This window comes from Zingiber officinale, chromosome 1A (assembly GCF_018446385.1).
Source record: "Zingiber officinale cultivar Zhangliang chromosome 1A, Zo_v1.1, whole genome shotgun sequence".
NCBI classification, from domain to species: Eukaryota; Viridiplantae; Streptophyta; class Magnoliopsida; order Zingiberales; family Zingiberaceae; genus Zingiber; species Zingiber officinale.
Genome location: NC_055987.1, coordinates 52,262,281 through 52,284,649, shown reverse-complemented (window position 1 = coordinate 52,284,649; position 22,369 = coordinate 52,262,281). Strand labels below are relative to the sequence as shown.

The 22,369-nt window shown below is 43.2% G+C and overlaps 1 protein-coding gene and 2 long non-coding RNA genes across 4 annotated transcripts; 2 read left to right on the top strand and 1 right to left on the bottom strand.

The window, feature by feature from the left end:
• Nucleotides 1-16,530: 16,530 nt before the first annotated feature.
• LOC122003643 lies at nt 16,531-17,866 on the top strand. 2 transcript variants are annotated; one of them, XR_006118016.1, is made up of 4 exons: nt 16,531-16,559; nt 16,639-16,730; nt 17,358-17,464; nt 17,536-17,866. It is a non-coding gene; the product is annotated as an uncharacterized LOC122003643 (long non-coding RNA). The 2 variants fall into 2 exon arrangements; XR_006118018.1 differs by lacking the exon at nt 16,531-16,559 and having other exon boundaries at nt 16,618-16,730.
• On the bottom strand, nt 17,733-18,739 carry LOC122003632 (probable serine/threonine-protein kinase At1g01540). Its single transcript, XM_042558715.1, has 2 exons — nt 18,223-18,739; nt 17,733-18,043 (listed from the first exon to the last, which is right to left on the bottom strand). The coding sequence occupies exons 1-2, from the start codon at nt 18,659-18,661 to the stop codon at nt 17,835-17,837; spliced, it is 648 nt and encodes a 215-aa protein (XP_042414649.1). The 5' UTR covers nt 18,662-18,739; the 3' UTR covers nt 17,733-17,834.
• A 1,168-nt stretch (nt 18,740-19,907) lies between these two features.
• LOC122003625 lies at nt 19,908-20,523 on the top strand. Its single transcript, XR_006118013.1, has 3 exons — nt 19,908-20,065; nt 20,256-20,358; nt 20,465-20,523. It is a non-coding gene; the product is annotated as an uncharacterized LOC122003625 (long non-coding RNA).
• Nucleotides 20,524-22,369: the final 1,846 nt, after the last annotated feature.

Sequence of the window (22,369 nt, the reverse complement as noted above, 5' to 3'; positions counted from 1 at the left end):
GGACTTCCGACTAAGTGTATCGGCAACCACATTAGCTTTTCCCGGGTGGTAGCTAATAGTACAATCGTAGTCCTTCAGGAACTCCATCCATCTCCTCTGTCGGAGATTAAGCTCCTTCTGAGTGAAAATGTATTTGAGACTCTTATGATCAGTGAGAATCTCAAATGTAATACCATAAAAATGATGTCGCCATAGCTTCAGAGCAAAATGATGGCGGCTAACTCCAAGTCATGAACTGGGTAGTTCTTCTCATGCTCCTTCAATGACGAGAAGCATAAGAGACTACTCTCCGTGCTGCATCGAAACAGTCCCAAACCCTGAAGAGACGCGTCGGTGTAAAGTACAAACCCATCCTCTCGAAGGTAAAACCAAAACTGAGCCGACACTAATCTCCGCTTCAGCTCACGAAGATGGTCTCAATCTTCGGTCCACGTAAACTTCACGCCTTTCCTGGTAAGGCGTGTCAGCGACATAGCAATACGCGAGAAACCCTCGACAAAACGCCGGTAATATCCGCCAATCGCTAAAATCGGATCTCTCGAATCGACTTGCCGCTCCCAACTGGTGACAGCCTCGATCTTCTGAGGATCAACTGAAATACCTCTACTAGAAACCATGTGTCCCAGAAAACCGACTGAGGATAGCCAGAACGTACACTTGCTGAACTTCGCGTACAGCTGATGCCGTCGAAGAATCTCCAAGACTATGCGAAGATGCTGTGCATGCTCCTCCTCGGAACGAGAATAGACCAATATGTCATTAATGAAAACGATAACAAACTGATCCAGATACTCCAGAAAGATGCGGTTCATCAAGTCCATAAACACCGCTGGAGCATTGGTAAGCCCAAATGGCATTACCAAAAACTCATAATGGCCGTATCGAGTACGGAAAGCTGTCTTCTGAGTATCTGAGTCTCTGACTCTCAGCTGATGATATCCGGATCGCAGATCAATCTTAGAATACACTGATGTACCTCTGAGCTGATCAAACAAATCCTCGATCCGTGGTAAATGATATTTATTTCTGACGGTCACTGCATTCAGCTGTCTGTAGTCAATACATAACTTCATGGTGCCATCCTTTTTCTTGACAAATAGAACTGGAGAACCCCATGGGGAAACACTAGGGCGAATGAATCCCCTATCTAAAAGCTCCTGGAGTTGAACCTTCAGCTCGTTCAACTCTTTTGGTGCCATGTGATAAGGAGCTTTAGATGTCGGTGCGGTTCCCGGAATTAACTCAATAGCGAACTCCACTGGCCTTCTGGGAGGCAAACCTGGCAGCTCCTCTGGAAATACATCTAGGTACTCCCGGACTACAGGAACGTCGGAGAGCTGCGAACTGCTGCTGTCCTCAGTACTGATCAAAGATAACAGAAAACCCTGACAGCCATGTGACAGCAACCTCTGAGCCTGTAACGCTGAAATGATCGATAAGCCGTCGTCTCTGATGCCAGTGAAATCCCACGAGGGTTGGTTCGGAGGCCGAAAAGTGACCACCCTCGTCTGGCAATCAACTGTGGCATGATATGCTGACAAACAGTCCATGCCAAGAATAATATCAAAATCGACCATTTCTAATACTAAAAGATCCACTGTAAGTATTAGGTTGCCAAAATCTAACGGGCAACCTCAGACCTCCTGGGTGACATCCAATGAATCACCGGACGGTAGTGAGACGGTCAATCGCTGGGGTCTGCAAGTGGGTAATCTACCAACCTCCCGCATAAAAGTGCGAGATATAAAAATGAATGCGAGTTACCAGTATCTATCAGTATATCTGCAGATAAGGCATAAATAGAAATCATACCGCGGAAAACGGATCCGTCGGCTCGTTGCGCATCCTCTCGGGTCATCGCATGAACACGTCCAGTCTCTGGCGGAGGAGGAGGAGGTAACACTGCCAGCGGCTGCTGCGGCTGTGCAGAGGTCTGCCACTGAGGCGGTGCAGGATACTGCGCCATAGAAGACTGGGAGGATGGTGATTGATACTGGGCAGCTGGTTGGGACTGAGGCTGGTACTGGCCTATAGGCTGAGGCTGCATCTGATACTGCCCCTGCGTCGGATAATAAAGCCCCGGAACAGAACCCTGGGGTGCTATGGAAGCACTGGAGTACTCCTGTCCAAGCATGCCAAATGTCGCTGCTGCATGTGAAGCACTAGGCTGCTGGCCAGGCAAAGGTTGGGCTCTACGCCCTCCTCGATAAGTACCGGACTGACTGGACTGTCCTCCATGATCCGTCCCTCCGGAAGTCATATGCTGAGTCTTCTGCGGACAATCTCGGCTCTGGTGTCCAGGCAGTTTGCAATGAAAGCAAACCGACTGTCCCAGAGAGCAAGCTGAGATGATATGATCTCTGGACCCACATCTGAAACAACGAATGTCGCTGGCGGGTTGTTTCCGGTTCTGCTGGGAAGACCGGGAACGTCCAGAAGAAGACTGTCCTGATTTCTGGGGTTTACGTGATCCCCCAGATATACCCTGATCTGACCGACTACGCCTGCTCTGCTGTGGTGTAGCCTGAGGCTGCTGGATCTGTCCAGATGTCTGACTCGGCTGCTTCCTTTTCCTATCCGGAAAAACTCTCTGCTGAGCTGACTCAATAATGAGGGCTCTGTCCAACATCTCCGCATAAGATGTGATACCAAGACCGACAAGTCTTAGTTGCAAATGTCCATCCAGTCCCTGAATGAACTGCTGCATACGTGAACTGTCCTCAGCAACTAGCTCTGGACAAAACCTGGCCAATCTGTCAAACTCTGCATTATACTCAGTCACTGTCCGATTATTCTGTCGCAAACTCAGGAAATCCTGCCGGCGAGCCATCTGATAAGCTCGTGGAAAGAAACGGCTCTCAAAAGCCTCTCTGAATCTGGCCCAAGTGATGTTCTGCTCACCGATGATGGAACGATGGGTGAGCCACCATGTATCAGCAGCGTCTCGTAAGTGAAAAGCAGCTAGCTCTGCTTTCTCCCACTCGGAGCAAGCCATATAGAAAAAGGTACGCTCCATCGTCTCAATCCAAGACAAGGCCACACTCGGATCTCTGTCTCCTCGGAAAAGTGTGAATCGACTCTTCATCGATTCTGCCAACACTGGAATCCTGGCTCGTGCCGCGGCAATGCCAGTGAGGTGTGTCGGAACGGCTGTCGGAACTGGCGGAAACACTGGAGCTGGTGCTACAGGTGGTACTGGTGCATAAACCGGAGGAGGTACTCCCGGGGCTGCTGGGTAAACAGGAGCATATGCTGTCGGTGGCACTGTAGGGTGAACATAGGTGGTCGCGGCTGGAGGTACAGTAGGCACTGGTACCGGATGTGAATCAACCGGTATCCCTAATGCCGGAGCTGCTGGGTACACGATAGGTACTGGGGGCACAGGCGCCGCTGATGCCGGGTACACTGTAGGCCCAGGTGGTGGTGGTGCCGAGTACGCAATAGACTGAGCTGGAGCTGGTGTCGGATATGCTAATGGTATCCCTGGTGGTACCGGGAATACAGGAGCAGTGGATACTGTCGGTGCAGCTGAGGTAGGCACCTCTAAGGGAGCCATCGGAGTCTGAAGGCCCGCCGCACTCGCAGTATGCTGAGTCTGTCCCTGACCGACAGGCTCAACCTCGGTAGGCATCTCTGGTATATCCAAAGATCCTGCAGTCCTCGCACGTGCTCGTCCAGCACCACGTCTCGCAGCAATACGCGTAGATCGCCTCATATCTGTTAAATTATATTACAGATATTACTACAGGTATAAACAATTACCAAAATGACACCATACCTAATTGCTGTCTGGAGATGTTCCGTCACTGTCCAGCCCCCAAATTGACCTCAGAATTCCGTACGAGAAAAACAACACTGGAAATCCATATAAATCAATAACGGAAATCCATAACAAAATAGAAACGGAAAAATCCGTACAACCCAAAATTAACTGCCCAGACTAATCTGTCTCGCAACAAGTGCTAGTATAAAAATGTCCAAAATACCAAACGCAGGTATCACACCCTGCTCTGATACCAATGAATTGGTATCAGATAAATCCCGAAAATCCAACACACGGAAATCAAATAAATATCGCCAAACTTTGGCGAGCTGATACCCAATAAACTGATATCAGATTATTCAAAGTATCCATAATACGAAAACAAAGATCGTATAAATCTAGAACACACAGCAAGTATCGTATACCTGCTCTGATACCACTAAATTGTCACGCCCCAGAGGAGTCTCTATCCGAAGAAATTTCGGCAGCATCTCCCCTGTACGGCGGACAATATGAAACTTTCTACATATCACATATACATCAGCCACAGGCGGCTAGAATGATAACAATAAATAAAAACAAACACCACGCAGTTTATAAAGATATTCAGCCTCTAGCTGTCACAACCACGCAGTTAATAATAGTAATCAATAACAATAGGACTCTGACTCGAAATCCACCCTACTCCACTACACTCGTAAAGCTCAAATCCAACGAACTCACCTCTTCTGCCGTCCAGGCAGGCATGTAGTAAAAAAAATGAAATCCAATATCATATCAAAATCCATCAAAAGGTGTCACTCCATACAATATTCATAGGAAAAATCCAAAGACAATACTAAAACAAAGTCTGATATAGAAAAAGGCCAAAATAAAACAAATAACGAACTAGTAGAGAACTGGCGCTACGTGCATATGGGGGGCCAGCGACTGGAACTGCTCCGGACAGCCTCGAGGCGGGGTGAGTCCAACACTCAGCAGGTACAACTGATATGCATAATAAAACAAATAACATACAACACTAATCATGCGTACAGTCTCCTGAATACGAGAAGGAATAAATGCAACTGAAAAGAAATCAGGAGATAACTGTACTAACCGGAATCAAGGTACAAAGGTAACAGGTCGTCGGACGGAAGAAATCATAATCCTGTATGCATGTCAATCAAATGTATCCATGCAAATGCAGCATATAAGTGCAACAATCACAACAATAAAATGCAATAAATGCATATGGTGACCGTGCACTCGGACATCACTGCTCCTGACAGTGACTGAGTGGACGGAATGCTGTCGGAGTACTCCTGTCCTCTGGCCCCAAATCATAAATGGGGGAGCTCAATGCTCTCATCTCCCGGTACACAACGACGGGGAGGAAAAATCTCTGCCGGCTACCACGCTGAGTCTCCTGACCAACGGAGCCAAACAGAGTCCACCATCTGCCGGCTACCACGCTGCTACACTAAATGCCAACGGAGCCAAACAGAGCGGAACTGACTGCCGGCTACCACGCTGAGTCACCTGACCAACAGAGCCAAACAGCAGAACCGCCACACTCCAGCCAGATATACAACTAATCCATGGGTGGTGTGTGCAGTACATGTAACTGGCGATGGGCTCAACCAAAGTGGAGCCGACAATCGCACAGCATGCAAACATGATGCATGATACTAAGCATGGCAATCTCATGAATAGCATAACAAGATCCATACATAAATAGAAGGTGTACCACAAGTCAATGTATCAGATGGAAGGTACACAATCAGATAGGGTATCATATAAACCCTAGGTCCTGAACATGATGTATCACATGGTTGGGCCACTACCGAAAGTATGTATGGTCAGGTCAATAATAACATGCAGTGCATAATAAATAAACAAACAACATGTAACAGATCATGTAGTGACCAACCGAATCAAAAGGATAACACAATCCTTGCTATATGTTAAACACTTTATTATGCATATCAAAAGACATAAGTCAAAGTACCCGCCTCCAATAAAGTGGTCCAATCCAATAATTGAGAAACACGTCTCGCGTCAAGGTCCTGTATATCACCAATATTTAGTTTAGCAAATTCTATCACGCATTAATTAGCTAAACTAAATCCTAATCGAATTAAGAAATTCCAAATTGAATCAACTCAACACAATCCTACAACCATGAAATCCACAGTTATACTCACAACAATGCATTTACCTCAATCCAAAACTCACCCAATTGCGTATGCCTGACTGTTGAGTCACTGTCGGAGACGCGTACCTTAGTGATATAATGACCGGAACTAGAAGTTACTGCTGCGGAAATAAACAGTGACAGAATCCACTGTGATCAGCCAACAATCTCAACGCAACATCCCCAAATTATATTCACATACCTACTCAAACCTGCCTCTCCTAACCAGTGCCCCTCGTTCCCTCTCTGTCGGTGGCTGATGGAAGAAGAAGCCGGCAGTGGAGAAAAGAACCAGGGCACAGCGTCAACAATCAACCGATGGGGAAGAGGGCTCGGTAGAATCCTGCGACCACAGTGACCACAAACACAAGAAGCACCTCCGGCGATGAATGGTGGCAGTCGAGTGATGATAGCCGACGATCAAGAGGTAGAACAGTCGGTCGGCCCTTGCTTTGCCGGAAGAAAGGAAGAGAGGTGAAACAAAAAACTTGGTCGGCGCTAGGGCAGAAGAAGGAGAAGAGAAGAAGAGGGGAAATCAGGTTCGGCGAGGGAGAAAACGAGAAGATAAAGGGATTTGCCACAAACCCTAGGCCACGGCTGAGACGAGGGGAAACTATCGCGGCGACGGTTTGGGAAGTACGGCAAGGCTAGGGCAGAGGAAGCAGACCTCGCAGTAGAGGATCGTAGGAAAAAGGAATAAATAAAAAGAAAAGAAAATTTAAAAGAAAATCATGCATTTCCTCATTTAAATAGGGAAGCCCAAACAAGCTTTTCCCGGACCCCGTTTTCATCCCCGTTAACTCGTCCGTACGAGTTCCGAAGAATTCCCGAAAAATTTCCAAAAATTCCGGAAAATTCCCTTATTAATATTCGCCTATTTTCCCGTTATTTTACAACATTATTTTAATTCTGTATTTAATGCGATAACTTAGTCATACTATGATTGTTATACTGATTTGTAATTATGGGTTATGAATGAAATTAAATCGGAAATTGTACAGGATATGGCTGGTAGAAGGAACAACAATAACGGAAAGTTGGGCGGTCAAAACAACCAGTTTCTAGAAGGACTTACTGCACTTCTACATGAGCAGTACCGCATTCATGGGGAACAGATTCAACAAATACTGCAGGCTAGGGAGCAGGGGAGCACCCCCAGACGTTCTACACCTAGTACGCAACCGGTCTACAAGCAGTTTCGGGAGCTTGGACCGACGGAGTTTAAAGGCACCACAGACCCAATCGCGGCAGAGGGATGGATACGGTCTCTGGAAATGATATTTGACTTCATGGAGCTCACAGATGCGGACAAGGTTAGGTGTGCGATATTCATGCTCCGGGATGATGCTCGGGTATGGTGGGAGGGTGTGCGGCTGACTGTAGATCTGACTCTTTTGACTTGGGCTGATTTTAAGGAGGTATTCTATGGGAAGTATTTCACAGTTGACAACCGGACACGACTGGCACGGGAATTCTTGGAGCTTCGTCAGGGAGATATGACGGTGGCAGAGTATGTCAGGAGGTTCGAGAGAGGACGCTATTTCGTACCTATGATTACCAGTCAACCAGTCGAAGAATTGAAGCACTTCACCGAAGGGTTGAGGCCGGCTATTCGCCATGACGTCAGGCTGAGTCGGGTCACCACATTCAGAGAGGCAGTTGACCAAGCACTGATGTCCGAAAGAGACAGAAATTACATGGTCAAGGAAGCTCAGAACAAGAGATTGAGTTATCAGGGACGGGATCAGCAGGAGCCGGGAAAGAAGAGGTCAGTTCCGGGTCAGAATCCAGGAAAGCAGTCGTTTAAGCAGGCGCAGTCGCGGCAGCAAATTCAGAAGACACAAGCAACTGAAGGCACTGGTGTCAGGGCTGAAAACAAGGTTCGCTGTTCCAAATGCGAGAAGATTCACGCTGGGCAGTGTTTGACGGGTACAGATGCTTGCTATATGTGTAAGAAGTCAGGACACTTCGCAAGAGAATGTCCACTGCTCAAGGAGCCAACCAAGGGGAGAGTATTTGCGATGACTCAAGAGCAGGTGGACCTGGACACAGCTATTATCACAGGTATGATTTATATCGCCAATATTCCAGCCCGTGTATTAATAGATTCCGGAGCTACACATTCCTTTATATCTGAGGCTTACCTCACCAAACTGGGCATTATACCTGAACGAATGGTTGCGGAATATAGTGTTTCATTACCGTCAGGGGAGGAATTGCATAGCAACAGGATGGTAAAGAACTGTCAGATGATGATGCAAGATCATATGGTGGGCGCGAGGTTCATTGTGTTGGAAATAACAGAGTTTGATGTGATCCTTGGCATGGACTGGCTAGTTCAGCACGATGCAATCATCGATTGTAAACAGCGGACGGTTAAGTCGAAGCTATCAAATGAAAAACTCCTCATTTTTCAAGCAGCTTCACAGATAGCTGTACCCCACATGATCTCCATGTGCAAAGCTCGACAAATGCTAAACAAGGGATGTGAGGGGCTCTTAGTTCGCATCTCGGTTAAGTCGGGGACACAACGACCAAGTTTGGAGGAAGTGGAAATAGCCCGAGACTTCTCAGAGGTGTTTCCAGAGGATGTTACAGGTCTACCCCCGACTCGGGAGGTGGAATTCAGAATAGAACTAGTACCGGGGACTACGCCGGTGTCAAAAGCACCCTACCGGTTGGCGCCTACCGAAATGAAAGAGTTGAAGGGGCAGTTGCAGGAATTGCTGGACAAGGGTTTTATACGACCAAGCGTGTCACCATGGGGAGCCCCGGTGTTATTCGTACGCAAGAAAGATGGGACCATGCGACTGTTCATCGATTACCGGGAGCTGAATCCGGTGACAATCAAGAACAAGTACCCATTGCCCAGGATCGATGACCTGTTCGACCAATTACAAGGAGCAACAGTGTTTTCAAAAATTGATTTGCGATCAGGGTATCATCAGATGAAGGTGAAGGAGGAAGATGTGCACAAAACAGCATTCAGAACCCGATACGGGCATTATGAGTTCCTGGTTATGCCATTCGGACTCACAAATGCCCCAGCGGCATTTATGGACTTGATGAATCGGGTATTTCACTCTTACTTGGACCAGTTTGTTATTGTCTTCATTGACGATATATTAATTTACTCTCGAAATTGCCAAGAACATCGTCTGCATTTAACCACGGTGCTACAGACGTTGAAGGAACATCGGTTGTATGCCAAATTTAGCAAGTGTGACTTTTGGCTGAATCAGATTCCATTTCTAGGGCACATTGGCTCAGGGAATGGGATAGAAGTGGATCCGGCCAAAGTGGAGGCAATCCGGAATTGGGATACGCCAAAGAATGCTTCTGAGATACGGAGTTTCTTGGGGTTGGCAGGGTACTATCGAAGGTTTATCCAAAATTTTGCCCAGATTGCCTTGCCGCTGACCTCGCTGACTAAGAAGGGGGTAAGATATGAATGGACAGATCGGTGCAAGAAAAGCTTTGAGGAGTTGAAAGGAAGATTGATGATGTCACCAGTGCTTACGATCCCGGATGGTTCTGGACGGTTTGTGGTGTACACTGACGCCTCCAAAACTGGACTAGGAGCTGTGCTAATGCAGAACGGGAAGGTCATTGCGTATGCCTCACGTCAGTTGAAGGTACACGAGCAAAACTATCCCACCCATGATTTAGAGCTAGCGGCGGTTATATTTGCTCTAAAGATCTGGAGGCACTACCTTTACGGGGAAGGATGTGAGATCTACACAGACCACAAAAGTTTGAAATATTTCTTCACACAGAAGGAATTAAATATGAGACAGAGACGGTGGCTGGAGTTAGTGAAGGATTACGACTGTAACATCAACTATCATCCGGGTAAGGCTAACGTGGTAGCTGATGCTTTGAGCCGCAAATCCGCTACGTTGTCGCAACTAACCAGCCCTCAACAGTTGATATCGGAATTCCAACGATTGGATTTGGAGGTAGTAGCGCCAAGGGATCATCTTAAATTGTCAGCATTGGTCGTAAAGTCAAATTTACTAGATCAGATCCGGGAAGGACAGATGGTGGATCAACAGTTAACAGAATGGAAGCGGAAAGATGAAGAAAAAGGGCAAGCTATTTACTCTACTGTGGGTGGAGTCGTGCGATACAAGGATCGCATCTGGGTACCTAAGACGGGTACACTTCGAGAGGATCTCATGAAGGAAGCGCATAACACCCCATATTCCACACATCCTGGGAGCACAAAAATGTACAGGGATATGAAGTTATTGTATTGGTGGCCAGGTATGAAAAAGGACATAGTCAAGGTAGTGCATGAATGCCTCACATGTCAACAAGTAAAGACTGAGCATCAAAGACCAGCAGGATTGCTGGAGCCACTTCCGATCCCTGTCTGGAAGTGGGAAGAAGTTGCCATGGATTTTGTGGTGGGTCTACCAACCACTCCTAAGGGATCAAACGCTGTATGGGTTATTGTGGACCGATTGACCAAGTCGGCACATTTCCTACCGGTAAAAACCACCTTCACGATGACGCAGTATGCAGAGCTATACATAAGAGAAGTAGTACGGCTACATGGGATCCCAGTTCAAATTGTGTCAGACAGAGTTCCAAAATTTACCTCGGGATTCTGGGAAAGTCTACATAGGGGAATGGGTACCAGGCTGACATTTAGTACCACCTTCCATCCTCAGATGGATGGTCAGTCTGAACGGGTGATTCAGATTTTGGAGGACCTGCTACGAGCATGTATGATGGACTTCAAGGGAAATTGGGAGTCAAAGCTTCCTCTGATAGAATTCACTTATAATAATAGTTATCAGGCAACCATAGGTATGGCTCCATATGAGGCGTTGTATGGAAGGAAGTGCAGAACACCGTTATATTGGGATGAGGTCGGCGAGAGGACAGTTCTGGGCCCAGACATAGTGACCCAAACAGTGGAGTTAGTGGAGAAGATTCGGAATAGAATGCAAGCAGCGCAAAGTCGTCAAAAGAATTATGCTGATCAGCGACGAAGAGATTTGGAATTTTCAGTTGGAGATCATGTATTTCTTAAAGTCTCACCAATGAAAGGGGTACTGAGGTTCAGAAAGAAAGGGAAGCTCAATCCAAGGTATATTGGGCCATTTGAGATTCTGGACAGGATTGGAACACGAGCTTATAGGGTTGCCCTACCACCAAATCTGTCCGGGGTACACAACGTGTTCCATGTATCTATGCTCAGACAATACATACCTAACCCCTCTCATGTGATCGGACATGACACTACAACAAAATCGCTCATAGACACCAGTGGAACAACAACGGTTTTAGGTTAAAACCGATGTCTTTGAGTATTTTACATCGGTTTTTCTAAAAACCGGTGTCTATGAGCGCAGATTTTAGCTCATAGACATCGGTTTTTTAGGCGATGTCTATGAGCGCCCCTTTTTTCGTTAATAGACATCGATTTTAACATCGGTTTTTAAAATCCGATGTTAATGAACCCAAATAAAATATTTTAATTTTCCCCACAAGCCAAAATCTGCCTAAGTGTTTTCCCTCCAAACCTAAATCTTTATCCCGCCCCTTCCTCCGCGCGACCATCTCTCTCGCGATAACCTAAACAGAAACCTAAACCTCCGACCATCCGACCATCCGACCATCTCTCTCAGCCTAAACCTAAACCTCCGACCATCTCTCTCAGCCTCATCTCCCTCTTCCCCTTCTTGAATCTCTTCCCCTTCTTGGATCGACGCCCTTCCTCTCCCGATTAGGATCAAAACCACCTGCTTCGATCCTAAGCAAAATCGTAGTTCCATTCTGCCTCCTCGTTCGATCCTCTCTTCCTCCTCCTCCTTCCTCTCTTCGCTCTTCCCGGTTAAGATAGGGGCCGACAAGATCCGAACAGCTAGAGGACGCCCACGACCACCATGGCACGGTTGGTCGGCAACATGAGGGAATCCGAAGGAAGAGAGAACAACACCGAGATCTCTGATCTTGTGTAAAGGGGTCTCCTTCTTCTGAAGCAAAGAGATCGAGTGCAGTACAAGAATAACGAAGTATGTCTGCCTGTTAAAACCCTAAAATTGTAACACCCCTAGAAAGCCTAGATAAGAAAGTAAGGATAATGAGAGTTTGAAGGTAGTGAAAAGAAGGTGTAAATATTCTAAGTTGAATATTAAGATGGGAAGGATTTAGATGATTAAAACTTTATGAAAGAAAATAAAGTTGAGAATATAAATCATCTATATTTATAATACATGGAATTAATGTAAACAAAAGGAAGGAATATGAGATAATATATATGTGTATGAAATATTTATGCATAATGCATAATATGGTGATATATGAATTATTATGTACAAAAGAATATCAATAATATGTTAGAAGAGAAATAGGATTGAACCTTGGACCTCTTGTAAGGAACATGTATAGGATATCAAAGGATAGGAGAATTATTGATAAGGAGAGAAAGGACTAAGTAGTTAAGAATAAGAAAGGATTCTTTTACTTAAAAGGAAAAGGAAGTAAAAAGAAGTAAAATATACATAACCAAGTTTTGATCCTTGGTTCTCTTGTGGATACATGCATATGTTAACCAAGTGTGATAGGAGAGGATATTGTAAGAGGAGAGATAGGAATTTTAATTAAAGGAAAGAAAGAGAGAAATTAAAGGAAAGAAAAGAGAGAACTCAAGAAGCATTTCTCTAGAATATTCTTATCATTAAAGAGGAGAAATAAATAAGGAGGATGAATCAAGTCAAGTTTTCCTCCCTCATTTTAGTATAAATAGGCATGGAGGGTGGCTTCATCCTCAACTCACTCTCCTCCTCTTCTCCTAGAGGTGCCGAGACACTCCCTCTTTTCTTTCTTTCTTTTGTTGCCGAGCAACACAAGAGGAAGAAGCCTCCTCTTCTTCCTCCTCCTCTCCACCAAAAGACCTAGCCACTTCTTCCTCCATTGGTGCCGAGCAAAGCAAGCAAGGAAGAAAGGTCCACAAGCAAGTTCTCAACTCTAGGAAACTTAAGCAAAGAAGGTAAGCTTCCTCACCTATGGTACAAGGCTTTTATGTGATTTTCGGATTTATAAGGATTAGAAAACCTAGGAAAGAATTTAAGAAAATTCGGCTAAAGAAAAGGTTTTCAAATCTAAGATGATTTAAACAAGACCTCATTTCATGATAAGATTTTCTATGCTATGTAGAAGGATTCTTTTCCATGATTTTATACTGATATGATGTATGATCAGAGGAGTATCTAACCCTAGGATTTAACCAAAAATATTTTAAAGAGGCTAGGAAGATTATTGTCTAACCAAACTAGTGCAAGGTTCCTTCTATGAAATGCTAAGGACCTTTCTATAGTTTTCTTGCTTGGAAATTAATTGGAACCAAAAGAAAACTCACTTGTATGCTTCGGACCAGAAAGGTTAAGGGTTAGAAAGACCTTCAAAAAAAAATTTAAATAAACATGCTCCTATGATAGGATATAAAGTTTCTTAAAGGGTGTTCACATTGCTAGAAACTCATGAACTCTTTTTAGGGTTTTCGGCCATGATAAAAGGGATAGCTTAGATTAGCCTAAACAAAAATATTAATATGCTCAAGACCTCTGTGATATTATGATATGAAAGTTGATTAATGCTCTCATGTTTAATTGGAATGTAGAAAATTAGTTACATGATATAAGACATGTAAGATCACAAGAGTCCTAGCTTGTTTATGATCCAATTTTGTGTATGATGTTCTTAGTAACTTTTGCCATGATATTTACTTAGGCTTTCCATGCTTTAGGCCACTTAAGAAACCTAGCTTAAGGACTGGTAGGTTTCGGCCATGAAGGAAAATAAAAGAAAAAGGGAAAGAAACCTAGGAAATGCTATACATAATGAGAAGAAATGAAATTATGTTATGTAATATGTCATGATATGTTATAGCATAGGAAATGCTATACATAATGAGAAGAAATGAAATTATGTTATGTAATATGCTATGATATGTTATAGCATAGGAAATGCTATACATAATGAGAAGAAATGAAATTATGTTATGTAATATGCCATGATATGTTATAGCATAGGAAATGCTATACATAATGAGAAGAAATGAAATTATGTTACGTAATATGCCATGATATGTTATAGCATAGGAAATGCTATACATAATGAAAAGAAATGAAATTATGTTACGTAATGTGCCATGATATGTTATAGCATAGGAAATGCTATACATAATGAGAAGAAATGAAATTATGTTACGTAATGATATGTTATAGCATAGGAAATGCTATACATAATGAAAAAAAATGAAAAAGGAAATGCATGAAAGATTGTTAGGGACATGATATGATAGTTATGCATGATAAGTTATTTTTTTTGTATGGTTTGTACCAAGGGTGGGCTCCGTAAACGCCCCGGGCTCGATGGAGTAAGACTCGGGCCTCGTCAGTAATGGGCCTCTGAATGCCCTAGGTCGATGGAGTAAGACTCGGGCCTAGTATGTATGCATGGTAGGGTTCAAGACTTGCTACCTTGGACCTACCTATGAAGCGCACGCATTATGTATGTGGTACAAACCGGGATCCCCTCTAATGATGATATTAATTTCAAGTACTTAGAAGTATAAGTTTTCAAATTCATGATGCATTGCCTACATATGTGCTTGAATTATCTGATGATTAGATATAATGTCATGTGATATTATGATATGAATATGAATATGATACCCTTGTATGTCGTATGCTTATGATACCTCGCATGATATTGATATGCAATGATATGAATTCGGTTTTAGTGAGTAGGAAAGGAACTTACTGAGCCATGAGTGCTCATAGCTTACTTTCCTTGTACCGCAGATATGGGGGACGGATATTCGGAACGACGGAGCAGCAGGAGGAGCAGATAGTGATGTGTGTGGTGGTGGCTCGGCAAGAACGATTCGGACAAATTAGTATTTTTAGTTATATGATCAATATATGCACATTCGAACTAATCAGAATATGTGATATCATGCTTATTTAAATAAAAGGAATGATTTAAAATTTTCCGCTGTTATAGTATAACTAAAGCATGTACGTAAGTAGTATAAGATCGTAGCGCCGCCCTTGGGTAAGAAGGGTGGGCGTTTTTACAGGTGGTATCAGAGCGAAGTTTTGCCAGCTTACTACACACACATCAAGCTCCTTCCTGTCGCTCCAAGTAAGTACAGTTGCTTAATTTATTTATATGCAAAAATTAGTACGATACTCTAGGATACATGAATAATAGCCTAGGAAGGATACCTTAAGCTATACCCTAGAGAAGGGTGCATGATGACAAGTATGTGTTAAAAATAGTACTATCCCGGTTCTGAGATTCTGGTTAAATATGACTTAAAAGGTTAGATGGTACTATCCATATCACCAAGGTGCACCTTCCTTTTCGGAAGCCCAAACTTAAGAACTCCTAAGTTAAGCGTGCTTGGCTTGGAGAAATCTTAGGATGGGTGACCTCCTGGGAAGTTTCCCAGGGTGTGTGCAGTGAGGACAAAGCACGCTGAAAGGACCTTCGGTGATTTGTGGAGCTAGTCGTCAACCCGATGGACAATTATGGGTAGTGTTCCCGGTTCGGTCTGGGTGGGGCCGCCCGGGCTGGGGCGTTACAGATGGTATCAGAGCGACCTTGCGACCGTGAGTGCGCCTGTGGTAGGAGCACCCAGGGCACCACCTAGCGAGGGAGATTCTGGGATTTGTTTGTGGTGTGATTTGTGGTTACACAACGAGGACGTTGTGTCTTTAAGTGGGGGTGATTATAATACCTCGGTTCTGAGATTCTGGTTAAATATGACTTAAAAGGTTAGATGGTACTATCCATATCACCAAGGTGCACCTTCCTTTTCGGAAGCCCAAACTTAAGAACTCCAAAGTTAAGCGTGCTTGGCTTGGAGAAATCTTAGGATGGGTGACCTCTTGGGAAGTTTCCCAGGGTGTGTGCGAGTGAGGACAAAGCACGCTGAAAGGACCTTCGGTGATTTGTGGAGCTAGTCGTCAACCCGATGGACAATTATGGGTAGTGTTCCCGGTTCGGTCTGGGTGGGGCCGCCCGGGCTGGGGCGTTACAAAAATTGCAGGCATAAAGGCTCTTCGTGCTTCATTTTCTCCTTCTCGGCCTCTTCGCTCGCCGGGTACACGGTCATCTTCAAAACCTCTCGTTTCCTCTTTTCATTCTTCTTAATCGTCTGATTGCTAAAGGTTGAGGATGGGGTTTGGGGTTAACCTCTCTATAAAGCGCCGAAGCCTTTTCTTTTCCCCCGACTTTCTCCTCTGTTCTTCCTTTGCTTCTCGCGACTTCGGACTTCACGCGACCGAGACCTGCGATTTCTTCTTCTCTCGGTGGCGCCGGCGAAGAGCGGACCTTGGAGCGTTGAGAGGAAGAGAGGTTAGTTACAGCCGAACCTTCTTTCTCCCTGATCCCTTCCTCCCTTCTCTGATCTCGATGAACAACTGCGACGGATCTCGATCGGTGGATTTCGCCGGCTGTCGGGAGGGAACCAAGGGCATCGGCGTTGGATCAGGCCAGCATCGATTGTTTGGAGGAGGTAACAACCATTGTTCCTTCCCGATCTCTGTCCCTGTTCGTCGGCAAGAATAAGTCGTTGCCCTAACTTCGATCTTGGAGGTAAGGGTTTGGTTTTGGTTGTGAATTCGAACCTTGATCCTTTCTAGTGTTGATTCAGCTGGTTCTTTCTGGGAAGCAGAGACTGGTATTTTGGTCCCGGCCACCACAGCTCTGTTGGATCGATCTCTTCTTCGTATCAGTGATCGTCTCCGGTGATTGAAGGGTGCAGAGGTAATGAGGTCGATCTGTTGTTGTTGTTAACAGGTTGTTTTGATGACTTCTTGTTATTCTTTCTTCTTGATCCGGCTAGTGAAGATGCACTATGTAATGTTCTGTTTGTAGGGGATTGAGGTACGGTTTAGTTCTTGTTCCTTACCCTTGTGCGATCATTAGTTGCAGTAGATGTTACCTAATGAATCCTGTGTGTTTTGAGCTGGATCCACGGCAGAGTCAATAAGAATTTGTTTGTTCTGGTGTTGGAGGTTAAGGGTATGATGTGTTACTAGTTAACAAGGATAAGAGTTGTTATATTGGGTAATTGAATGTTGTAAATAAAGATTAACCTGAATCTGAAATGGTTTCAGTGACATTTAGGTTTCATGTTAGGTGATTATGGAAGATTGTAACCTTGAAGATCTAATGGGAATTTAGATATTGGATGGTTTAGGTTAGAATATAAATTTAATATGGTTATGTTAAAAGAAGGGAGCCGTACCTATGGTTAGCGTTTCTTTTGTATGTTCATTTCCTCCAGGTTTTTGTAATTTAATTTCCACCCTCTAGGGTTTTTTTTAATTCAGTTTTCGATGCCTAATTCCACCCTGCTTCTTTCTGACATACATTTACACATTGTTTCAGAGGATGCGATGTGCTTATTTTAGATACTGGATTGGGAAGTGCAGAGAATCAAGCAAGGGTCAAGGAGTTGCTTCATGTGGAGGAATCAAAACTAGAGGAGGATGAGGGTAAGTGTTTTTACTCATAATATTATTTTAGTTTCTGTTCAAATCAGTTGGCACTCGATTCTGTGCTTTAGGAAATACCACTCCAGCAGTGAGATGGGTTCGAGATGATAAATATGATTGCATCCGATTAAAGCATTGCAAGGTGAGCTATATTCACTGTGTATCCCCCCTTCAGAGTACATATGTATCTGTATAGTAATTAATTTCAATATAGGCACATCAAATTACCTTAATTGTTTCTGGACATAGACTTAATCCTTTGGATTACTTTATTTTAATTGGTAGAGTATTTGCCACTATAATTTATTGCATCCACAAGGTTTGCTTTGGATAGCCTGCTCAGGTAGAGTATTTGCCACTATAATTTATTTTAATTGGTAGAGTACTCGGGGGCTAAGTAGCCCATGGCAGCACTTGTTTTGAGAGAGGAGAAAATGGCATCGTCTGCTAATAGTTTGTGCAGGGCAGAACTGGAGAGTAGGGGGTTGAAATGGCGGTCAATGAGGACTTTTGTCGATGACATGTTTTGATGGAGCAAGGAGGGCTTGCTAGGTTTGTCGCTGTGGAGATATTCCATACCTATGTAAGAATCAAACAAATTAGGATTCCTCAAGGCAAAGTGCAAATGTAGTTAAATGACAAGATGAAATTCCATCTTAAATGATCAATGTTTGTTGCTGTTGTTGTTACAGTAGTATATTCATTATGATAGCTATCTGAGAAGGAAAATAAATAGTCATATAGGTCAAGTAGAATACCTTTAGCAATGCCTTTGATGATACAAACTCTTACAGACCAATCAAGGACCTTGTGAATCTCATCGCATTTGACATCTAGATATTCCGACAAACTCCCATTTGCAACAAAATCATAAATGAGGAAACACTCTCCTCTTGCTCTTGAATAACAGAAGCCCCTTAATCCAACTAGGTTCTCATGCCTTAGCAATGTCAATGCCTTCAAACCCATGAGAAACTCAGCTTCCTCTGACTTGCAACTAGTCTTGTTGATCCTCTTCACTGCAACCTCCGTTCCATCGCGTAGTATCCCCTTGTATGTTGCCGCAAAGCTGCTTTTCTTGCTAAGTAAATTCACCTCCGAAAAGTACTGAGTAGCACATTCTATCTCCTCCAAGTTAAACCTATAGATCTGAGGAGCCTCTTGAGATGACCCGATACTGCTCCTCTCATCGGTCATTGGATCCCAGCGGTTGGAGTACTCAAGGCTAATGAGTGGAGAAGCAGTTTGATATGAGCACTTAGCAGTTGGATCAGTGCTATTGAGGTCATTTGAACCCCTAAGCAAACCACTACTAAACTTTTATACATTAGTTTATCTTTTTCAATCTTATAAAAGTGCCATAGTCCTGTTAGGGCACATGTTGTCAGCTTTCATCCTATCCCTGAAGCCATAAACTGGAGTCTTGGCAGTCACATAGGCCTGGAGCAAAGCTTCGTATTGCTTCATTCTATCGACATAGCCCATCTCCTTCAGCCTTCGAAAAATATTTAACAGCTTATTTTCTGCATAAACCTTTAACATAGTGTTGTAGTAGGTTTCTAAATTAAAACTGTCTATAATTTCTAAATTACTTATAAAGCTATATCCTTTTATGTCGACTTATAATTTATTTTATTAAGATTTTTGAACTTACGCATCACCTTCAGATTTAAGTTAGTTACTTTATTTTCATTGTCTTTGAAGGACTACTGTTATTATATATTTTCCTGGTTTCTTGTCATGGTTATTCCTTATCCTCTATCCTTTATGTACTTTCTTTTGCTTTAGATGCTAGAACAAAAAGCAAACTAATGTAACCCAGTGTGCTGATGTAGTTGCTTCAGAAATAAAGCATGGTTAAAGATCCCCAGTAGATGATGCAGTGCTCATTCCTTGCATAAACAAATCCAAACACCAAGCAAGGTATATACAAAAAATACAATGAAGGTCATCTGTAGACACGTTGGAAGGTTTCATACCAAAACATTGTAGTCGTTACCAAAATCTCCAAGGGTCCTTAAATGGGGGAACATAATTTTCCGTAGGAGGGAGGAGACGAAAAGATTCTACCGTTTTTTGAAGTACAGGGCCCAACTGCAGAAAAAACCCAACCGTTCAGAATGTTACGCATTTGAAAGAATTTTAGTTCTGAAACTGGAATCATATGATCCTGAAATCAGGGATTATAGTTTTATATTGATTGGATTATAGTTTTAAATTTGATGGAATGCTTGCCTTTATGCACAGAGACTATGCTTTGCATCGGAAGTGAATGGCATCGTTATCCTTCTTCATTTTTTATGCCTTCGTACATTAAGGAAGCTCAATGGATAAATGAAGGATTTAGGGGTCTTCTCCCATATCCTTTTAATTCAAGTTTGGGAGGCATGACAACTACCCCACCTTATTTCAATGACAAGAACAAGGGTTCTCATGGCCAATATGTGTCTATTAATGGGATTTTCAATGTCTTGCTTACCACGTTAATCCTACTTCTGATTGGATTTGCAGCTTCAAGATATCAAACTCTACACCTTCTATATGGAGCTAGATTTGCAAAAGCCATATCCAACTCGAGGAAGTGACTTATTGACATGGGAGGTAGGTGTACCTCTTTAGTTCCGCTTTTAACCAAATATCCCTATAAAGATTCATTTGTGTGCTCTTAACAGATCTATTCCTACAACGTTGTTATCTAGGATTAGCATTTATTTTGTTAAATGTGATTTATGCACCTATAATTATTCTGGTGAAGTTAGCATTCTATTAAACTAGATTATGACCTTTGCAGAGAACTTATTGGTAACCAAGGACTTTGTGAAGATAGCAAATTTTGGCCTTGCTCGTGAAGTTCATTCGAAGCCACCATTCACAGAATAGGTTTCAACACGCTGGTAAGCATGTTTATGACAAGCACTTGTGATCTTATATTTTTTATTTGATACATGTACACATTTGTTTTAGTTATTTGACATAGGGTGGATTTTTGTGTTTTTACAGTTTACAAATCTCAAGTACTCCAGAGTTGAAATTGATGAAATGCAGTTCGAGTGGGCTGAATGCATGCTAGATTACATTTGAAGTGCGGTTCTACCTTGATGTGTTAAAAAATGTTCTACCTTGATTTTGATATCTATTAGCTAGCTTTTGATGTAAAAAGAATGTTTGGGTATTTTATGGATATTGTTGTAAGAAGATTATTTATATAATTTGTGAATATTTATGTATTTTATGGATATTATTGAATGAAGAATATTTGTACAATTTGTGAATATTTGTGTATTTTTTTTTGTTATTGTCGGTTTTAAAATCAAATCTGTGCTGTTAAAAAAAATACATATTACATCGATTTTCCACCGATGTAAAATCGGTGTTATAAAGTAATATTACATCGGTCATTTACCGCTGCCAAAACTGGTGTTATTAACATACAATATTACATCGGTTTAACTCCGTGTATGAAACGGTGTCGTTAAGTGTTACTACACCGGTTAATAACCGATTCGAAAACCGGTGTCGTTAAGTGATACTACACCGGTTTTAACCCGATGTCTAAAATGACAGACTTTTAACATCGGCTTCATAGACATCGGTCGAAAATCAAATAGACACCGGTGGAAAACCGATGTCTATGAGCGATTTTGTTGTAGTGTCAGTCCATGCAGTGGACCTCAGATCTGACCTACGAGGAACGCCCGAAACAGATTCTCGAGCGTCAAGTACGGAAATTGAGGAACAAGGAGATCAAGATGGTGAAGATTTTATGGGGAAACCAGCAGATGGAGGAGGCCACTTGGGAAACGGAACGAGATATGCGCGATCGCTATCCGGATTTATTTGGTAAGTCAATTTCGGGGATGAAATTCTTATAAGGAGGGGAGAATTGTAAGGCTCCCTAAGCCCCAGTTGGGGAGGTTATTAAATAAAGTAGCAGAATGAGGCTTCATGGGCATAAACGGGAGGTTTAAATTACTGAATTTCCATAAAAAAGGGATAGTGGCGAGGTTAGAAGATGAATTGGTACAATAGGGTGAGAAGGATCAAAATGATAAGATTAAGAGGAAGTAAATAGGGGTTAAATAACTCAACTTACCTACGTTAACATCAACTAGGGGAAACAAATATAGATTAAATGGTTATACTTACCTAAATTGACACTCATTAGGGAAACAAATAAAGGTACATTAGCCACCCTCACCTAGGTTAATAACCTAAGCTATTGCCAACTTAATAACCCTAGGTATAAAGAGTCCTAATCTTCGCATCACCCGGTACCTCACGGTTCAACCCTTCCGTCTCCTCACGCGCCGTCACTTCCTCGGCGGAGCTACTTCTTCGGTTGTGGAAGCTGAGGGCGACGCTGGATTTGGAAGCCGATCGCCACCGTGAGGAGCAGATCGGACGGGGGAAACGAGGACGCGCAGTGGAAATCGCGGGGGTCTCGGGGAGGACGGGGAAGCGCAAGAGCAGGCAAGTGTATCTACTGTGAAAACTTGATATCTATGAGGTATGGAGGGGTGGAAAATCTAAGGAAGGTGAGGCTTGGTATGGGTACTGCATGGTTCTTGTTTGAAGACGTTCTGTTTGATTGGTTTTTCCATGGAGGTGTTCCGTTTTGCTTCCTAGATGACGCTTTCGAATGTTTTTCTTCTCTTGTGGAAGCTTCCGATTGGCCTTTCTTTGTAGATGTTTTGTATTGGCTCTTTCTTTGTAGAGATGTGTTTTGTTGGAAGTTTCGGCTGAATGTTTTGTTGGTTCGCATACGATTTCCGAAGTTTTTGCAGTGATTTCAGTTCGAAGAAGTTCGTATTCCACGGTATATCCTTCAGTATGTTTTGGCTAGTGTTGTATGAGTAGGGGATTGAGTTTGAATTCTGGATTTCAGCGATGAACATGGTTTAGTGG